At 41.1% G+C, this 16,718-nt stretch overlaps 1 protein-coding gene across 4 annotated transcripts in view; it reads right to left on the bottom strand.

The window, feature by feature from the left end:
* PRKAG2 (protein kinase AMP-activated non-catalytic subunit gamma 2) overlaps nt 1-16,718 on the bottom strand; it is a 222,529-nt gene that overhangs the window by 48,496 nt on the left and 157,315 nt on the right. For all 4 annotated transcript variants that reach the window (XM_074869132.1, XM_074869142.1, XM_074869153.1 and 1 more), the window contains one exon: nt 4,860-4,950. In XM_074869132.1, the coding sequence (XP_074725233.1) occupies nt 4,860-4,950 (91 nt within the window). The remainder of the gene's footprint in view (nt 1-4,859; nt 4,951-16,718) is intronic.

Here is a 16,718-nt window from a genome sequence, read left to right as displayed (position 1 = left end):
ATAAGCAATTGTCTGTACTTTCAGATGCAAGTGTTCAGTATTACTGCAGATAGCCAGGACAAAAAGCACCAAACCAAGGTTTTTTTTAGAATTTGCTGTTATGCCTCTTACATCACACATAAAGTAACTCTAAAGCAGGAATAATCCCAAACTTTAAGACCTTAACGAAGTCTATAAATACCAATTATCTTCTCTGCTTAATAATTTTTTTTCTATGTCCACTTAGGGTTCTGTTATGTAAAAGTTCATGTAAAACATCCCCTATCACTATCACCACGCACCCTGACATCTCAAAGTACATCTTGTGGGCAAAATACTGTTTCTGTACTCCAGAGAGAATCAGCTTTAACAATCACATAATGAATGTTTATTAGAAATTAACTACAGTTGCAAAAGAATGCCTTAATTTTACTATCTCCTAACCTGAGCACTTGATCCTTCAGTCTTTAGAATGAAAGAAAATCTAGTATGCACATTAACATGCATTTTATTACAAGTTTCTTTTAACTATTTTTGGCCCCGAACTGCCATCTGTTTTCATACCTTGATTCAGATATTCCATTCATAGCAGGAGGCTGGCAGACAGGAAGAGCTCCATAAGAAACTACTTTTAATAAGAAGCATTTAGAAAATCTGTAAAGCAAGATGACTCCAGACACAATTAGTTAAGGGGAGATGAAATTACTGGTGAAAGTCTAGTTCAGGAGACAGCCAGAAACGAGCACGTGACAGAAGAGATGGATGATACAGGAAGAGTGAGATGAAGGCCAGAGCATGACTAGAAGAGATTCCACTCTAATGCAAACTGTTTACCAAATAACTGTCTAAATGCCACTTTGTGCAACAATCTAGAGAAGTAGAGCATTGAAGAGCAAGCGCATCGGTCCCACGATGCTGATGCTACAATTGCTGCATGCACTTTGCAGAATTTTTTTTTTCTAGACCAGAAATTGAACAGATATAGGAGAACCCTGCAATTAACTCTATCTGCAGAAAATACCTTAGAAAGACTCCCCGAGTTAGCAGATGCTATGGGAAAGTAGTTAATTCTGCTTTTAGTAGCTACTACTTTATTACCCAAGCTGAGCAAAAGGAAGGGATTAACGTGGATGAGAGATCACATTGCAATAAAACTAGTTTCCAAAATAACATGCTAAAACCATACCAATTAAATCAATACAACTGACAGGCATGCATTTGCTACTAATTTGCTACTCTTCCAGTTCCTCCTCTCACAGCACAGGTAGCTGTTGGAACACAACCATTTCTGGAATTCCATCTTAACAAATTAAAGCTAGTAAGTGTAAATCGTTAACTAAAGCACTTTTTCACATTAGATCGTCAAAATAATTTCTCCTTGCTCTTTTCCAAGCTCATCACATCCTCCATAAAATAGAATGCAGAACTATTCTTGACATTGATCAAAAGTAAAACCAAGCTTAACAGAGAAACATGATTATACAAACACTAGAGCTGAACAAGCAAACCCGTGATATGTATGCAGGCAACCAAGTTTTAATCATTTATATACATTCATGAGAGGTCTCTCAGCACTAATCTATTTCAGGCTACAATGAGAAACTCCACACCCATCAACAGGTAGCTTTCATACTTTTTGAGGAGACATAGGTATGTCATTCCCATCCAAGGGATACCGAGCAGGCCAAGTTCAGAATATTTTACTCTAGTCAGTTTTCTGTTTATTTTTAAATGGAGCATCCTTCAGTTGAAAAGGCACTCTGGACTTCTTACATGAGAGACTTTACTTTCCTGCTCTGATTGTTGTTGGGGAAAAAAGACCTTTAGGGAGTCCTGAATAAAATAAATATCCACTGGCCTATCCAGTCCTCCCCCTCTGTGTACATAATCAGCCTACAGCCTGTCCTATTTCAGCTGTAATGCAGTTGATGGTGTTTAACAGCATCTCACCAAGATTTGCTCTTACACATCACAAAAGCTGTATTATTAAGCCAATGCTAGACAGAACTAACGACCCACCAGTAAGCTGGACTGATCCTAGAGAATGCAGCCAGATATATGAAGACATAAACCAGAAAGATGACCAGCTCTTCTCTGTGTGACAATGACACCATGTCTAATACCATTCACGTTAGTTATGTACAAAATAGTTCGTATACATTCTTTGTATATAATGCACATAATGAAAAAAAATTGCCCTTCAGTTGACAGCACCATTTTATTTAGAAATCACATCATCAGGCTAGACTCTGCATATTTCATTACAGTACTACTTAGACTATAAATCTTTCTAGTACCATTTTTTTCAATTTAACCCTCTTAATTAGAATCCAAATTAAATGAATGCCTTCTGTGCTTTCACATTCTCATCTGTGCAACCTTTGAGGCGAGTGACAAACAAAAATCCATTTCAGCATATTGGATGGCATTCAGTGCACACACTGAGCCTCATTTTTCAGCTCTTTTTATTAAGCTGTTTCAAGAAAACTGCAGCATAATTTGATATACAAGGTAGTTAGCAACTGTTGATGGATACAGAAACTGGAAAGCTAGCAAGGGCAAATACTCAAAAGTAGAGGCAGTCAGGAAAGCAGTTTCAAAACAAGATTCAAATTTCTCATTTAACTCACAATTTTAGGTGTCAGTGGAGAGACTAAGTTTGACAAAAGATCATCAGTTACAGTGTGGCTACAGCCACTGAATGAAATCTTACCAAGGTTTCAAAGAAGTTTGTCAACTTCAGAGCACTTACTGCTTGCCACCCAACAAAAAAGTGAACACCATTAGATGTCATTTTACTCCCCCACTCCCAATATTAGCACAAATACAACTGCAGCAACTAGTGCAAAAATTTAGGTCATAAAACACGTACTTCAACTAAGCTGTTACATTTCCATCTGCATCTCAATTTTCTATGATTCTTCTTCTTATAGGCCTCTTCATATAGAAGCATTCTGGACAGTAAGTTCTGGTCTGACATTCACACTCTTTATTTTACTTACATCTTACCTTCCAAATACAGCATTCTACATCTTTTCCACTTGGCTTTAAAATTAGGCATAAAGCTAGGTTTTCTTCAAGTCTGAAAGGCTAGTGAGGTGACCACTTCCTTTCAAAATTCACATACTACTTTCAACTGGTCACAGGTTTGCTATTCGGCATTATCTTTTTGACAGATACCTGAACTGGTCTCACCCACCCAGCTTGAGTAGCCACAGACAAAGTTTTATTTTAAAGTTAAATGAATTAAGAATCGAAAGGGAAGCTTAAAAACCAGGAAAAAAAAAAACTGTTTAAATTCCCAAACTTTCTGGAGAACTCAGGTTATCTTATTGCAGTGTTTTAGAAGACCAAATATTCAGCCTACTCAAGTGTCTCCAAATGTTAAAATTGCACTGTTAAAATTGCAAAGGCACTTCAAAACTGAGGTTTTTGGGGTTTTTTTTAACCTAGACATCCTTTGCATTCATCTAAATTTATAAGATGTTCAAAACAGATTTTAAAATGACTTAACTATTAGTGATTCATCAGGTTTTAGGACCTCCTATCTAGAAGTAACAAGCTTTATGTAAGAAGAAATAAACAAGTCAGTAACTTTCTAACTCGCCATAAGCATGAATGAAGGCCTACCTCAAAATAAACAGCTTGAGGTAAAAAAGCTGCAAGTTAGCAACAAATCCCTTGCACCAAATATTCATACTTAATCATGTTCCAGACTCACAAAGGCGCAAGTATTTCATTGCAATTCAAAGTCTGTCTGGACTCCCAAAAAACAAGCTCAGAGAATCCAACTGTTAACAGCTTCCTTTTCTCGTACACAGAAAGCTTAAAATAAAAGGTGTTACTTTTTCAGACCAGTCCCACAACTGTAGACAGCATGCTAGTAACCAAGAAGCTGGCTTATTAGCATACCGGCTTTGATATTTCTTTTCACAGAATGACTCAGCCTACTATTTTCAAAGTTTTCCTTAAATATTTGTCCTATATTTTACAATAGCAGTTACCAACTACAGAAAAACACATCCCATGAAGTCTTAGCCACTTTACAATACTGAGCATAGAGATAAGCTCTGTGTCCACATTTGCATCCACTAATCTAATCCTTTCTGAAAATGAAAGCTCAAGATATTCAATACGGATCTTTCAGAGGCAAGTGAATGTTTTGTGCAAGTTCGAGAAAAAACATCCAGGCTTCCGCACAGCACAGCTTAGTGCTTGCAAGATAGAAAAACTTGCCAGGAGATCCCCTACGAAGAACAGCCCACTCTGTTAAAACCGCAGCTCTTAATAGGACAGTGAAGAACAACGTTAAGAGAGCAGCCACATAAGGAAGATTTAAGTTTACAGCTGTTCGCCTTCCACAGAGGTATGCCTAACCATAAGGAGCAGAAGCTTCAGTTGAAAACGCTTTCCACCATTGCTCGCACCTCGCTCTCAAAGTCTATATTTGGTATCGCAAACGTATTCGAGGAGAACGATCGTTCCAAAGGGAGGAGGAGGGGGAGGAGGGGATGCCGTGAAGGGCTGCCTCCCCCTCAGTGCCAGGGACCCCCCCGGCTGACCGAACCGCAGATGGAAGGCGCGCACCGCCGGAGCTGCCGCGGCCCGGGGGGCGGCGTCCGAGTCGGGCTGCAGCCTCCGGGACAAAAGCACCGCCGAGCCACCGGGCCGGTGCCGGGGAAAGGGGGGAAGGCTGCGACCCGCCCTGCAAGGACACGGCCGGCGGCGGCACCGCGGCCGGCCCGGGCACGGCGCAACCTCCTCCCCAGGGCGGGCTCCTCGTCAGGGATACCCCGGTCCCTTCCCTCTGCCCAGACGCCGCGGGGCGTGTGGGCGTCCACCGGCCCGCCCCCAGGCCCCCCCTTTCCTTGAATTTTTACCTTCATCTTCGAGCTCTAGTTTCTCCAGCATCCCTTCGGAGGCGGCCGGGAGCTGAGAGGGAGCCGGAGCCGCCGCTGCCGCCGCCGCCGCCTGCGGGAGGGAAGAGAGGAGAAGGAGATGAGCATCCAGGCGCGGACTCACCGGCCCCGCGGCGGCATCGGACCAGCCCGGCGCAGCGGCGGGGAGTGGCGGCGCTGAGGGGGCGGCGGGCGCGGTTCCCGCCGAGCGCGGAGGGGAGGGGAGGGGAGGCGGGACGGCGCTGAGGCCGGGCGGCGGCGGCTGCCCCTCGGCCTCCCACGCACGCACGGCTCGGTGTGCGTTGCCTCTTACACACACACCGCACGCACCCGGGGGGGAGGAACCGGGACTCGCCCTTCCTCCCCCCCTTCGCGGCGGCTGCGCCCAGCCCATTAACCCTGCGGCTGCCGGGCCGCCCGCCGCTGGGCCTCCTGCAGCCGCCGCCTCTCCCCCGCAGGCAGGGAGCGGCCGTCGGCGGCCGGTAGCCGCCCAGGGAGGCCGGACGCTCTTTCGCAGGACAGCGCTTCCCGCCACACCTCGCCGCCGCCTCTCCCCCGTCCCCCCCCTCCGGAGGAGGGATTGGTACGTTCCATTTTGCTGCAGTCAAGCCCGTTGGTCAGCGGCGGGAGGGGAAGGTAACTACCACTTCCACGCGCAAAAGGGGGGGGAGAAGGGAGAAATTTACTGCCCCAAGAGCTCTGCCAGGCCAACCGCCTCTCGCAGGGCACTCGGCAAGCTCAGCTCTTCGCCTGGCTGCTTTGGACTAGAGCGGTGCCAGAGGAGGCGGAAGAGAGGAAAGCCCTGCGCTCCCCCCGAGAGACGGGGTTGGTATGGTCCCGCGCGTTCACCTGCAAGGCAGCGGTGGGGAAGCCGACAATTCCACTGTCCTCCGGGGGGGGGTGTGGGGGGTGTTGAGGGGGTTTCCCCCGTGTGTGACTGGGGGAGCTCCCGCAGTGGGCCGAGCCGCCATCCCGGGCTGCCCGCTCTGGCAACAGACGCGCTCGTTTCCATTTAAAACGTTCGAGAAGTTACAATTCAAGATTAGCTCGAATGTCGGCGTCCTCCATGTAAGTGGCGCGCCTCTATCGAAGCCGGTCGCTACCCCTCGGAGCAGTCTCCTGAGGAGGAGGAGGGAGGCGGCCTTGCGGCTGAGCGCCCTTGTAACGTGCTTCGGCTCAGCCAGAAGTTAGGGGGGACTTGACCCAGGGATTAGTGAGTGAAATTCTAGTTTACATTGTGCAGCAGATCAGACGAGATGATCCTACTTTAAAAATCACTCTTGAAAAACCAAACAAAAAAAAATGTGACTGCCATTGCTGTCGCTACAGACAGCAGCGACAGTTTTGGAGCTGTTCTCAACCACACTGGGTGTGGGGTGGCCTAACGTCCTCAGCTTGCCCTCAAGTACCTGAGCACATAATGCTGACCGCCCAAACCACTTGCTGTTAACAGTGGCTGAAGGATGGAGTTTGCTCCGTGAGAGGCTTCCGCTTATCAAGAATGGGATTTATTGCACCCAGTTTTACAAGCCTGCATCTGATCTTGTAAACCAGGCTACAGCAGAATCAATGGAAATATGGAAATATTTGAAATAGATTCATCATTTAGATTTATTTAGACAGATGTGGTAAGCTATAGCTAGGCTTTCTTAACGACAATGAATAGGTCCCCACTGACTGTTTAGGAAACCTGGGAGGACCAGCTCACATGGATGCCATAGAGGTGGATAAACAGATTATTTCTTTGGCACTGGCAACAGATCTTGTGGGCAGACACGCATGCATGGTGCTCTAAAGGAGTCACGGAAGCCATTAGAGAACATTTAAAATCTACCAGTCCCTAAGGAGAGGCTTAAGCTTCAAAAGTTCAGTAGGTCCTTCAAGGAGGGAAGGTTGAATAGATGTAGGATAGCACAGTAATGTGCATATAATGTGGGAAAGTATGCAAAGTAATTAGAATTAAAGCTATGATGGGAGGAGAGAGACAAAAATTACGGGAAAACAGAAAGTTTGTCATTTCTCAAGTCCAGAGACATTTCAAGCAAGGCAGCTAACCACTGGTGACAGCTGCTTTTTCTCAAGCTGCCTCTTTCTAGGCACATTTTTAAGGATAGACTAGGAAGTCACCAATATCCATTTCTTCTTTACTGTAAAGATCCTTTGGAAAGAAAATCCTAAAATATTTAATTCCTAGTTGAATTTTTAAAAGACTTCCAGGATTTCAGTAAATACTCCAACTGACCAGCCACAGAAGATACCAAAGCAGTTCATATTAATTTATAATATTTTCAGTCTACTAATTAAAATGTTTTGGAAGCTTTTAATTATCTCTGGGAGCTATCTCTAAAAGCTCTAAATAATTCATCTTTCTTATGATGTACCTTGACACTGATAAGAGTTTTTAACCTCTTTTGCTAATCAAAAGAAGAATAAGATGACATATCTGATCGGAAATAACCGTCATGATTTTGTTTCTTTTTTAAAAAAACCCAAGTATTTTCTCTCCATAATTATCTAGTAAACACCAGCCATGAGGAAATACAACTCCAAGGTTGTTTGTAGCTGGAAGTGACACTGAGTCTTCAAAGGTGCACATTGCATTTCACCTGCTACCGGACATGGATATGTTTGTAAGAAGTCAGTTAAGCCTATTTCATGCAATGAGCTATGCTGTGCTGTGAACTCAGAGCTTACTGCAAGATCAGGGTTTTACAGTGGCACAATCTACCTCCACACCAAGAGTACTATGGAAAACTCAATATAAAGGCAGTAATTTAATATATAACAGAGCTTTGTAATGGAAACCTTATAGCTATGTTGTAACATCCACACTGCTCAAAAAACCCCAAAGGAAATAGAGAACTAAAGGCTGAAACTCCATCTCACTCTGCGTGCAATCTCACAATTTGTTTAAACCAATTTTGGAATAAACTGCTGATCATGGTGTTCATTTTGCTCCTCGCTTTGCATTCTAGCTTCTTTTGGCTTGTAGGCAACACAGTGAGTCAGAACAGGAAACTGATGCAGCTGAAAACCAAAGGGAATAAAAGCAAAGATTGGTTTTTATCCAGATCAGTTCCAAATCCAACTCACTGTGCAGTTGTTTCAGCTAGCTCTGGCACAAGGAGTGCCAAGGGCAGGAGCGACAGCGGAACCACACCTTCTGAAAACAACCCATTCTTAAATCAGCTTAAATCAATGGTGAAAACACCATCTTGTTCATTGTGAACTACTACAGGGTTAGATAAATTAGCAGATATTTTTAACAGTCTTAGGTATTACCTCTCTGTACAAACTCTGCCTGCCATTTTACCAAAGGATTACTGGTTGAAGATAGGGAAAAGATCTGTCTTTCAAAGGACCTATATTTCCCACCAAGATGATATTATATATTGTAACATTTCAATATCTGTTTATTGTGACTATTTGTTCTACTGCCACAGGAGGTTTCTCGTAACTATAACGAAGGGATTTGTCTAGATTATGGTTTAAATGTTTGCTATCAGAGTGTGTCAGGTAACCCATTTTAACGGTTTGAGATACCCAATGCAACAAGACAGTATCTACTTTGTCTACTAAATACTACTAAGCAAAACAAATTTTATATGTAGAAGTTTAGAAGAGAAATATATGCAAAACCAAAACTGCCTGAATATCTTTCTTCTTTGCCAGGTTTCAATTTTCGGTTTTTACAGGGGCATTACTTATGACAAAAACCACGGACCGACAATAAAATGCTAATGCAGAAGCTTAATACAGCAATGCTAGCAATCTTTGTAGAGTAAAAGTAAAACAAGTCAAGGTTGATACAACAGCAAAAGTCATAAAAAGGTGGATGTAAACAAAAGAGGTTTCAGGACTTCTGGGAAGGCTAGAATGTAAATTTTAATAGGTAACTGCTTACTTTGCCTGTTTTCTTTAGCTTTCTAGGGTAAAGGGAGTGACAATATGCTGTAGAAGTAAAATCAGTCCTGTAAATTATATATGCACTTATAATGAATATGTTAAAAGCTATCTGATAATCTAGGAGTCCTTTTAGTCCTATGTCCTATTGAAGGAATCCCATTATTTTCATAAGAACACACTAAGTATTGAAAATGTAGGGACAGTTCAGGGATGTGAACAGCAATTAACATCAGCAGAAAATTATTTTTTATGTAGTTTCCTGCCATCTTGCATCCCTGAATTGGCAGGAACGCATCCATTGGGATAGGGATCTGTCAGTAGCAGTTATCAGACCAGCTGTATCAAAATGCTTTGAACGACACAGCACTGAGGGATATGGTGTAGTTGGAAACTGTCAGTGCTAGGTTAATGGTTGGACTGGATGATCTTCAAGGTCCTTTCCAACCTAGATGATTCTGTGATTCTGTGACACCTACTGTGTAGCTTTCCATATTGAAGAAGTTACCCTAGGCTGCTACTTCTGCAACCAGTGGAGACTGGTTCACAACCAGTGGACATTGTTCACATGGCTTATTTTAGACAACTACTTAGGATAAAATGATTTGCAGTCACTGTACTGACTAGATCTCTACATCTCCACTTCGTCAGGTTCATCTTGCTTAGCATAGCTATCTGTAATGGAAGGTGGGGGGGGAGGAAGCCAAGAAACTATAAACTACTCTGTAACTTTGATTCCAAGATGGGTAAGAGAATAAATACACCCATTTTAAGTAGTTAGAGGGAAGAAGGATTATCAGTAACAGTCAACGTGTATAAACAATGCCAAGCCAATCTGAGTGACTTTAATAACAGGCTAGAAGTCTTGTGGTAAGCAGATGCCGCGCAAGTTAACAGAACTTTTGACACTAACTTGCATGACACTCATGCAAGCAAGCCAGATAGTCTAGATGAAACGACTGCTAAAGGTCACAACAATATTCACAACGAAGGGAGTCAGATTTCTTTATCTAATTGGAAGGGTTTAAGAGAGGGTTCCACAGAGGTCTGTGTTCTATCTAATATCACTCAGTGTTTTCACTGATGACTTGATGAAGGAGTAATGAATAACCTGATTGCATTTTCAAATGACTCAACGGTAAAAGATGCTGCTCTTTTAGGGATAGCCTTAGAACTTAAAATAATCTTGAGAATTGCTGCAGTGCTTTGAAAAACGGGATGCACTTTGATATGGGTAAGTAGAGCACATTACACAATAATCAAATGCAAAAATAAAATGGGAAAGGATTGGCTTGCAGCAGTCATACAAGGAAAAGACCTGAGAATGAAACTAAATGTCAGATTCTTGGAAAAAAAAAAAATCACACTATCTACAAATGTGTTATAGGTAAGACACAAAGAAATCTGTTCTACACATTCCATGGTTAGATGCCAGCTAGAATACTGCATTCAGTTTTGGGCACTGAACACAAGAATGAGCCAAGAGAGTCCAAAGAAAAGCAACAACAATGATCTTGGAGTTCAGAAAACATGACCTGTAAAGAAGGACTTGAAAACCTCCCAGTTTCTTAGTCTAGGAAAAAAAAAAAAAAAAAAAAGAGGACTGAAGCAAAATATAATAACAGCCTCCAAACAGAATGTGTTTTTGCAAGAAGGAAAGTGATAAACTATCTTCTAGGTCCACTGGTTATGGGATAAGAAGTTATCTACTTAGCCTTTAGCAAGAAAGTCTTAAGTTGGACTTTGGGAGAACTTTCTGAACGTAACAGTGAAGCACCAGCTCACTTTGCTGAAAAACCCTGTAAAATCTCTGTCATGGAAGGTTTTTAGCATGGTTAAAAACATTTATTGGGAATTATTTACATATAGTTGATTGTGCTGTGGGGAAAAATGATTTTTTAGTGTTCTTTCCAGACTTATTTTCTTTTGTCTCTATTTTTGTCCGATCTTTAGAAAAATGTATTTAGTCTTAGTATGATAATTCAATTAGAAGTCTTTATAGGTATGTTCTGTACAAAAGCCAGTTTACTAACAATCTATACAAATGTAAATTTGCTTTGCCCCCCGCCAAACAAGTAGCCTTAATTCTAAATTAGAAAAATTCAAAGGCAAATATTGTTTGAGTCATAATAAAGATTACATATTAGTCTTTGGTGACTGGTTAAGAATAGAAGAACAACCTAAAAAAAAGAAATGCTGCTGCAAATCATAAGTCTGTGTGGAAATGACTTACTCAAGCATTGCAACAAAAATGTTACCTGTGCTTTTATTTAGAAATAGGCATTTCCAGGTAACTTCAAGGCTGCCTTTCTTAAAGCTTTTCCTGACTTGTCTACTCCTCCTTTCATTCTGATCAACAAAGGCTTAATACCAATATGCTAGGGGTGCCACCTGCTCAGCTCATAGTTCAGCAGTAAAACTGAATGCCCTTCCAAGTACTTCAGAAGAAAAACAAAAGCTACTTACCTTATAAAACCTAATGGATTGAAGAGCAACAAGAAGGAATTCCCATCTAAATGCAAATCAAGGCAAACCCATTTTGAATGCAAGAGTAAACTACAAATGGTAATTTTCCCACCATTTGCTAGTGCTCCTTACTACAATTACAGTTCTATACAGCTCAAGTAGTTAACAGCTCTTCTCCTGATGAGCTGTCAATGAACAATTTTGAATTTTTCCAAATGTATGTCATAGATATGCTTATTCTGTTGCAATCTGTTTGTGCAAAATTAATTTAAAACACTTACTGCTTATTTTTGCTTTAATTTAGTCTGGTTCATGAAGTGGAAAAAGACAGAAGTTATCAGAAAAAAAGGTTTCATCTGCTGGTTAAACTGTAAATTAAACTCCTACTTGTATTCTGCTAGAGTGTGATAACTGATACCAGTAGCTTACAACAGCTGAGGACACTAGAATCAGTGAGGCTGAGATTAGGATGCCATCTTGGATCCCTTCTGTATTTAAAAATGCTAACTGCATGGTGAAAAGGCTGACTGGGGGGTGGCAGTCTAGGAGTCTGTTAGGTGCTTAGAGAACATGGTCAGTCCCAGTGAAGAGCTCTGGGCCTGGTTCTGATACTAAGTCCTCCTCTCCTCCAAAAGCTCGGACCAGAGCTGTGCAGGAATTGTAGTTTCTACCATTTATAATAAGGAACCTCTGTTCCAGCACCAAACAAACTAGTAAGGAAGGGGATGCCTTGAATCCCCTTGAATACTGTGTAATAAAACATATATGGTATTTGTTATTCAAATCTCAAGGGGAAAAAGAAGTTGTAGTCAGGATGTTGTGGCCGAACAGTTTTGTAATTCTCTTATGTAAATAAGAAATAAGATATATGTATATAGTTTCTATTGTTAAAATCAGTTGTTAGAAGGGAGCTAAAATGGCCCCCATCTTCAAGCCACTACAAAAACACTTGTGCTGAGTCATCCCCCCTTCTGTGACGGAAACCTGAGAAAAGCCCGCGAAACTTGTTTACACCTTTGCAGACCCCTCAGGGTACGCCCATCATGAATATGGATGAAGCCTACACTATAAAGGGACTCAGTTCTGTCCTGTAAGGTGTGTGTCTTGGTAGAGCAGAGACTCCCGGCACACCCAGCGCTGTTTTGCTCACTCGCCGCTTGCTAATAAAATTTTATTCATGACTAAAAATTGAGAAGTGGTTATTTCCCACTAAATTACAATTAATCAATAACATACTGGATTCAAGTTTTTTCCTTCTGTACCTGGAAGGAATGCAATAAAATTTGCTCTAGTCTTAAAAGGCTTTTGAAATATCAAATGCTATAATCATGTCAGAGTGTAGCATGCATAAATGAAGGTGGTGACAACTCAGAGGTTACAGTTTGTTTAGAACACAGTAACTAAATCCCCTAACCTGGCACTGAAAATGCACTCCGTATCGACATTTTATGTTCTCCACTGTGTCCTTACTAGTGTCAGTTCCGTGCTCTGTCTGTAATCTGCAGGGCCCTCAAGGAATTAGACAACTATCCTGGAGGAGATATGAAAGTGATGGAGCATGTTTATATATTCTATATGTATTTTTAATACTGTATGATGAGGTTGAATCTGGCTCTAATTTCATTTTAAAACAGCTCAGAGTATCCCATCAGATAAGAACTCTACCTTGAAAGGATTTTTTTTTCTTCATCCCAATATATCATCAGAATATGACTCACCCAGTGGTTGTAAGCAGGAGTCTTTTGACTTGGAATACAGAACAACTATATATTACATTTTATAACTAGTAACTAGCCTCCCGCTGAGGGTATCCTCCTACATAACGGTAGCTATAATATTATTTACTTTACAGAGTTAATTATTAGTGATAAACAGTCACAGCTGGGGATCTTTAGTAGGTTAAAGGGATAACATAAATGGAACAACGTCAGATTTGGCCAAATCCTAAAAAAAAAAATAACATAGGAGTGCATTCAGCACTAGGAAAGATGATGAAATGGACAACTTTCATTTCTACTAAATCTTCACTGCAATTACAGTACTGAGTGTTGAAATCTGTTTACCCTGAAGACATGTGAACTGAATGTGCAGAGTGATTTCACATTTTTAGTGGAGAGCCCTTCCTAAATATTTCTGTATAGAAATGAACTTGCAGTTTAATCTCAGTGAGTTCTGTCACTGATTGAATTGAGAAACAGGATGGATTTATAAAATTTCCTTTGATCTAACACCAGAAACATAGAACCTATTCATGGTGTCCTGCAGCACCTCACTTTGAGAAAAAAAAATGGTACCAGTGACAGAAGAGTTAAGCACTTCTGAAAAATAAACTTCAAAGGAAGTAAAAGACCAAGGGATAGTCTAGATCCCCAGTTAAATTCTTACAGAGAAGTCAAGGCAGAAGTGGAGAAGAGGCAGGATTTGTTTACATAATCTCTAATCTCTAGCTGTGTGTCTGATCCTGTATCACTCTGCAACTCAGATAAGGCAGAGTTTTGAGTCAAGAATATCAGAGGCTTTCTCTACATAAATCTTTGTGGCCAATGTTAACTCCTCAGATTACTCTTGTAGAATAGGTGGAGTCCAAATCAGTACTATCAGCATGACACGTTCTTAATCAAACAGCCCAACAATTTAAATTCTGTCCTTTTGAACACAAAGTTCAAAAAAGTTAAGTACTTGGGAGGAACTAACCTGAGTTTGTTAAGAATACTGATGTTCAAAGCCTGCTACCTGATTGCAAACACAGGGATGCCACTTAGTTTTAATCTATTCCAGAGTTTTTAAGTCTTCATGTCTTAAATGTTTGTTATCATATATGCTCTAAAAGATATACTTCAGCTGTTTTCACACCTATGCTTGAGTGCTCCTTAGTCTCTCTGAAATAGGACCTACCTCTTATCACACTGAGGGGCAGCGTTAAGGGCAAGGGGAAATTATTGCTGGAGAGAGCTGCAGTAATCAGGTAAGAAGCATGATTACAGTCGATATTTTGTTGTGACAAACGTACATTTAAAAAAACCCCAAAGAACAGATTAAGATAATACTAATGGTAAACACGTAAATGGAAAAGAAGAGCAAGCATGACCCCAGATTTACGTGGTATTCATTCATTGGCATTGAATACAGAATTATTTGTGTTAGTTAAAGTTAAGCGCTTACTTAAGTACTTTAGCTGGATTGAGGCCAGAGTCCTGAGGTACTCTTGAGTACAGAGTAGTACTGATGTACTACTGAGTACAGAGTACTGTCTGAAGAACAGAGGCCACTGAGAATAACAAATGTAAAAAAAAAAAAATACTCAGAGCCAAATCTGATTTAAATAAACATATTTACTATACACTATTTCGCTTTCTTCATTTTAGTGTTTTATTTCAAAGCCTCAGTCATGGATCATGACTTCACTGCGCAAACACTTATTACACCAGCTTTCAATAATGATCTTTTTTAAACTTAAAATGAAACACCTTTTCCCTAACAAAGCCTGAAGTTAATCGATACACTTCAGGCTTGAGTAAACTATGCAAAATTCTAGTAACCTATTAGCAGCCTACCATTAAAATGTCATTTTCATGTTCATCAGCAGTTTTGAAAGATCTGGAAGCAGATCTGTTGAGCCTAGACGTTAGCAGGATGATGCAGGTCAGATTTACAAGGGTAGTTTACTGAAAAATAGAGACAACCTTCAGCTCAGAGCTGAATCACCCACAATCTCCATGAAACTTCTTCAGGAAATTTGCATAGATCTGGATTGAACAAACAGTTCTCTGTGGCACAAGCTGCACTAAGCAGCAGGTAACTGCAGGTTAAAACATGGAGCACATGAGCTGCGCTATAGATGGTCGCTTTCTGCAGCGCTTATCATGACTGAGGATTTCACTACTCAGTAGGACTCCAGAAGGAGTTTTTGAAAACTATCTCAAAGAGGCAGGCAAAGATAGTAAAGTATTCTTCAGTGCAGTTCTAGGAGGACTTTAAACACCTAAGGGCTTACTCGTAGCACTTGGCGCTTGTATGTTTGCATTAGATTTCAAGCCCACCCCACAGCTGACAAACTCTAGGCATGAATGCCATCAGTGGGCCCACTAAAGCTTGTCAGGTCTGTTATCTCAGAGTAGCTACTATTACAGGTAGACAAAACAATACGTTCATAAAGTTCCTTCAACACAGAACCTATAATCTACAAATAAATTCATTTTTGACAAAAAACTTGTTTTTCAGCTGGCACTGAATCTGCACAAGTTGAGGAACCTAACCCTCTTCCTGAATTACTTCCAGACCTATTGCTGATCACTCCAGGCCTAATTTCTGTGCGCTGTTTGGTTTTTATTGTTATGCACAAAATAAATCTGCAGAGACAGCAACATGCAATGGTTATGTTCCTTCTGTCATGCATGCTTTCCCTTTAGACAGCCTCTTAACTATATCCATCATTTCAGGTACACTACAGGTGAAACCAGACAGTCCTCTGTACTGGTTCTGTGGTTTGACACTGTCTGGAAGGACTGAAGCAAGGACTGTGCTAAGCAAGAAGCGTATCAAGTGTCTGAGCTAAATGTTTTGTGACTACAAACAATATCATAAAGAGACATGGAAATACTGTAAGGCTTTTCCCTGTATTCCAGGAACTAGAACTGAAAAAACCTGAAATTAGTTCCATGCTAAGGACCAGGAATACACCTTGAGCAAGCCTGCCACCATGCTCATATTACTACAGAGCTTGTGGAGATGTGGATACAAAAGTGTTTCCATGGGCAGTAGATGCTTATAGCGTGGATATGGCAAACACTGGGTTCACAAGCACGTAAGCTTAGATGCAGATTCAGTCTGTAGTTAAAGGTTTGCAAAGAGCTGAAATTATTTCTTGACATGCTTCCCTCGGGCTCAGAAGAGCTCTTTACAGTGATCTTTTGTGTAAATCTTGATGTGCTCTGAAAACATGATAGGTTCCTCTACACAATTACAGTCTGCAGTGTTAAAGCCTGTCGCTACAAACTTTAAATACAGCACAGGCTATCTGTGGTTAACTTATCTTAAGGCACTTGCAGAACTTGCAGTTCTGTAGAATGTTTTTATGTATTTATCATCATAATATCTCTTTGGCTTAGTGTAACCCCATTTTTTTTATAAATGGGAAACTGAGGCACTGGGAGACCAAGTGACTTAGAGTTGCTCAAGTGATCTCTGATAGGGCAGATGGTTGCAGACAGCTCTCTCTGATCTCCAAAGCATGCCCAGCAACTGGCACTATGTTTTTCTCCTTTTTAAACTCTTGTTTTCCTTAATGACTCTGCAACTGAAATGCTCTTTGAATTCCAAGATTTCTTCTCTAAAACAGCAACAGCCAAATGCTTGACGCCAGGAGAAAAAGAAGTAACATTGAGGAAGTCATCCTTTTCTTCACAGTGTAACCTCTGTACCGGTAAAATCTTGGATAATGGAAGAAACTACTTGGTGATGAGTTAGTATTAT

Source organism: Strix uralensis, chromosome 1 (genome assembly GCF_047716275.1).
Source record: "Strix uralensis isolate ZFMK-TIS-50842 chromosome 1, bStrUra1, whole genome shotgun sequence".
Taxonomy (NCBI): Eukaryota; Metazoa; Chordata; class Aves; order Strigiformes; family Strigidae; genus Strix; species Strix uralensis.
Note: the sequence above shows the minus strand (reverse complement) of the source record. Positions and strands in the feature narration are given on the sequence as shown.